The sequence below is a fragment of the Lactuca sativa genome, chromosome 1, assembly GCF_002870075.4.
Source record: "Lactuca sativa cultivar Salinas chromosome 1, Lsat_Salinas_v11, whole genome shotgun sequence".
Classification (NCBI taxonomy): domain Eukaryota; kingdom Viridiplantae; phylum Streptophyta; class Magnoliopsida; order Asterales; family Asteraceae; genus Lactuca; species Lactuca sativa.
The window spans coordinates 55,521,774-55,526,429 of record NC_056623.2 but is presented as its reverse complement, the minus strand read 5'-3'; the positions used below and the strand labels follow the sequence as shown (position 1 = coordinate 55,526,429).

At 38.6% G+C, this 4,656-nt stretch overlaps 1 protein-coding gene across 1 annotated transcript; it reads left to right on the top strand.

Annotated features, from left to right (window-relative positions):
* The first annotated feature begins 1,399 nt into the window (after positions 1–1,399).
* On the top strand, positions 1,400–3,641 carry LOC111891327 (uncharacterized). Its single transcript, XM_052771407.1, has 2 exons — positions 1,400–1,528; positions 1,636–3,641. Exon 2 carries the CDS (start codon positions 1,675–1,677, stop codon positions 3,448–3,450), a length of 1,776 nt encoding a protein of 591 aa, XP_052627367.1. The 5' UTR covers positions 1,400–1,528; positions 1,636–1,674; the 3' UTR covers positions 3,451–3,641.
* The last annotated feature ends 1,015 nt before the right edge of the window (positions 3,642–4,656 follow it).

Below are 4,656 nucleotides of genomic sequence, written 5' to 3'. Positions count from 1 at the left end.
ATGCCAAAAACTCTAAACTATCTTAGATCTAAGAGATGAATCAACAAGGTTGAAAATTTATACCTTCTAAGACTTGCTAAGATGTTGAAGATTCTGGATCTTCAAGCTCCACTCCAACCCTTGCTTGATCACCAAGCTCCTATTTCTTCACAATGCACAAAAAGATCAAAAGTTTACTACCAAAGCTCAAAAACACACAAAAAAATGCTAGGGTTTCGTGGGGAGTCTTTAGAGGGTAGGAGGTTGATGAGGGGGCAGCCGCAAGGTCCATAATGGCACTTAAATAAGGGCCACACCCTAAAAATTAGGGTCTTTGGTCTGTTTACGTACGTCCGGCGTATGTATGGGTACGTCCAGCATACGCCACCAACCCCCACATCCAACTTAAGGGAGTACGCCCAACGTACTCCATGTTACGCTTAGCGTACTCCATGTTATGCCCAACATAACAGGGACCAAAAATGTAAACTTTTTAAGAGCAAATCCGGATATTGGAGAGTACCTGGAACTCGATCGTTCGTTACAACGGTCAAGAAAGGAAAACGAAATATGATTAAGCGTTTTGTGTTTGTTGTTGGCAACACGAGGATGAACAACCACGCTCGAAAGAATGGTCGGGATTGTGTGCACGGAATTTTTTCATGGTCCCGTAGACCACGATGGCCTCCGTGCTAAGCATACCAAAGGGCCTAACACTCCGATGGAAATTATTTCAAAAAATGAAGAGCTCCTAAGTTTAATTTATAATAATTACAGCACCAATAATTGCCCACAACTTGAGAAAGAAAGCACGTGGAATTTTTAATAGTAAAAAAATGGACATGTTGAAATCATGGTGTTCTTTAGGCCTGTGAAAAAAATGTGAACAGATGCTAGTGGATCAAGGTATTTAGTCAAAGTAAAATAAAGATTAGAAATGTTGGCTTTTGGATATAAAGTGGATGTGTAGGCGTGAAAGTATTTTTTATTAACCCATTTGAAAATTCTGGTGGATAGTGGGATATATAACATTAACAAATACGTTGTAATGGTATCTTTTGGAACATAATTCCAATCACTTTCTCAAATGCAGCAATATATAATTTCCCATAACTGAGAAGGAAAGCGGGTCGAAGTGGAACATACCATAAACACGTTGTATTCTAAACTAAAAGTCTTGATCATGGATTCATGGAACTTATATATATCAAGTATCTGTTAGCATCTTGTTCTACGTACTAGATCAAGCTAAATCTTTATTTCTCCAATCTCCAGTCTAGCAAGATGGCACAGCCGATATATCCTGAGGACGCCATACCTTGGGTGGGATTGTATGTTTTTCTAGCATCTCTAATTTGCACTCTTGCAATGGCAGCTGACGCCTTAACAGGCTTTCTACAATGGAAACTCTGGTTTCCGTGCAGATTTTTCACTATCAATGCTGCTTCCCTCACACTGATAGCAATTGCAATGAAGCTACCAGTGGATCTAAACACCGACATGTCTGTGAATAAGACTATCAGCACTATTTTCTTTATCGTCATGTTAGGTAACTCTCTCCCTTCTTTAGGACTTATGGATGACACTGAACTTCTAACGAATATGGTAGCCTTTGGTATCCTCATAATCACCATCACTGTAAATGTTTGGATCCAGTATGCTACTGCAAAAGAAGAGCTGGTATATGTGATACCAATGACTATGTTAATATGTTCCCTTCCATGGCCCTTTTCGATAGCTTTGACAATTCCAGCATCTAGAAAAATCTTACAACACCGCTACAAGGAGTTGCACAGATTGACTTCAAATCATCAAGAGATAAACTTCTCCAACAAGCGACTCATTCGGCATGTTAAAAAGTATTGGATGATGGCAGAGACTGGTAACCCCCAATTTGCAATTGCTTGTTCACCAGTTTCTTCTGCTTTTGGGGTTATATGCTTATGCCTTGCTTGCAGTTTGTTTTTTTTATTCGTGCAAGGTGGATGGATTTCCTTTACATATGATCACAGCAGGTCTGGCTATTATGAGAAATCAGAATACAAGTGGTCAATGAAATTTATTATTATCATGCAAACAGTTGGGACAATAGTAGGCAGTATCGCACCTATTTTAAGATGTTTGACTTCCATCAGTCATTTCGACCTATCCAAGAAATGGACCAAGAACCATCTAAACGTGTTCAGAGTTGAGAAATATTGGACCCAAATACTTCATCTTTGGAAACGCAATCATGTGGGTTTAGGTATCCCAGGTCGTCATTCCAAGAAGCTTCTCCACAACTTCAAAAACATGATTTTGAACTTTTGTATAGCGCTTCAGATAATGATTGTGGTTATATGTAAAACGATATGTCTTATTCCCAGATCTTTTCTGATCCTATTCTCTTGTTGTTGCTATTTCTGCAAGTCATTGTTGAAAAGGTTTAGACAAGAACCAAATGCATCTAATACCAATGTGATAGCAGATACGGAAGAATATACTGGTTATGTCCTACAAACTGAAGCGGAGGCCAAGCTTTCAAAGAAAATATTAAGAAAGTCCTTCAACTCTATAACTCGAATTCTTCAAGAGTCTGAAGAGAAAGAGCCAATGAATCTGCTGAAGCTTCTCAAGAAATCTACAGGATTCAATGGAGTATTAGAGTTCGACAATGACCAAGTCCCACCTTTACATCCAGAAGAAATCCAGAACTGCTGGAGCCTTGTAGCAGTAACATTAACAGCCATTGCCCTTTCCCTTCCCAACATTGAAAACGGCCAAGCCAAGAGGTTACTTGCCAGTATGAATGAAGGCATCGAATTTGTAAGACATATTGAAGAAAGCCTCAATACAAATGGTGAATTGGTAAAGGCAAGAAAAGCAGCTAGACATGTGTGGACGGATGTTGAAGTATACTGCACGTGGCTACAAATTGATCTACAAAAGAAGGCTTGCAAAGGAGAAACGTCACAGAAAATTCTTGAATGGTTGGGTGATGAAGCAGTAAATACTGTGATACAGGTCAAGAGAAGCAAAGATGGAAGTCCGGATCATTCACTTCGTAACTTCATTGCTGCAAATTCAATGTACAGAATCAGTCAAACCATACTGCTTCACTGCAACCAGCAACAAAATTGGCCAACAGATGAGGAACTTTTTGAATTTATATCAACCATAATCGCAGATCTGTTGTGCGCTTGCTTTACCAACTTACCTCGTGTCATAACTCTAAGGTGCCATGCGGATGCAATAGAGAAAAGGGAAGAGAGCATCCGAACAGCAGCCGTGCTACTTGGTAAATCAAAAAAGATCATGGAGCTCTTAGAAGCGCGCAAACTCCCTAACTTAGATATGAACTCGATGGCGTACATTGATAAGTGGCACGCATTACCAAAAAGTCTGATATCCACTTGTTATTTTTCTTATGCTTGCAGGATTCATCCAGCTTCTTTAAGTTCTTGTGAATCGATTGAGATAACTATTGTGTAACTAGTGTGTTGACTATTGATGGTTGTTAGTTTATGTTGTGGCTAGTGTTTGATTCCATGTCAAGAGTTTGATACTATATACGTAGATATGTGTTTCTACCAGATTTAGGTGTTTTTTTTTTTGGTACGGTTGATATATTGATCTAAATTAGATCATCTAAATACAGTGTTAATCTACCATATAGCTTAGATTATATTTCTCAATTTTTTTTTGGTACGCTAGAATATAGTGTTAATCTACCATATAGCTTAGATTATATTTCTCAATTTCATTGTATATATTTGTTAGCGATTCATATCATGGTATTAGAGACCCACTCTAAACTCTCCTAAAATCTCTCCTTCTCTTCCTTCTTACCTTTCTTGTTATTTTCTTCCTCCATACTCCACCTCTAGTACTGGCGACGATAACAACCCACCACCCTCTACACACAAGGCATACGCCACTATAAATATTGTTATAGAATAGATTGTTTGATCAATGGTGATGGTTAAACCTCATATAATTATACTGAAGTGACCTAATCTAAACCCTAAGAGTCTCGGGCCTAGGGCTGTCAAATCGGGCAGTCGTGTCGTGTTTTTGCCTGACACGACACGACACGACAAGGTTTTGTATAACAGAAACACGACACGCCACGATGTCGTTTTTTTTCATTACCACGAAAACGAACCAATTAAAACACGACAACACAACACGACACGACAATGATAATATTACATAACTATTAATGTATTTCATTCATACTTAAAGATATATAACACAATAAAAACAACAAACACGAAAAACCCGACAATCAAATGCTTAATTGTGTCAATTTCGTGTCGATTTATGTACACAAACACGACACGACACGACATCGTGTTTTCTAATCTTGACACAAACATGACACGAACACGAATTCGAATTTTGATTTCGTCCTTAGTTCATTTCATTTCGTGTATTTTTGTTGTGTCGTGTCATAAATTGACACCCCTACTCGGGCCTAAAGCCTAATTATTAACATCCCCTGCAATTAGAGACGATTAAACTGGAAAAAAACAAAAACATAAAACATAACACATAAAACACAAATGAAGATAATAAGCCGAAGAGTTAGAGATCAAGAATTGAACGTATCGTTGGTAGCGACGGCGGTGAGTAGATCTACAAGCGGCGACAGCTAGATCTTGAGACAATGGCGGCGACGACATCTTTAGCGGTTAG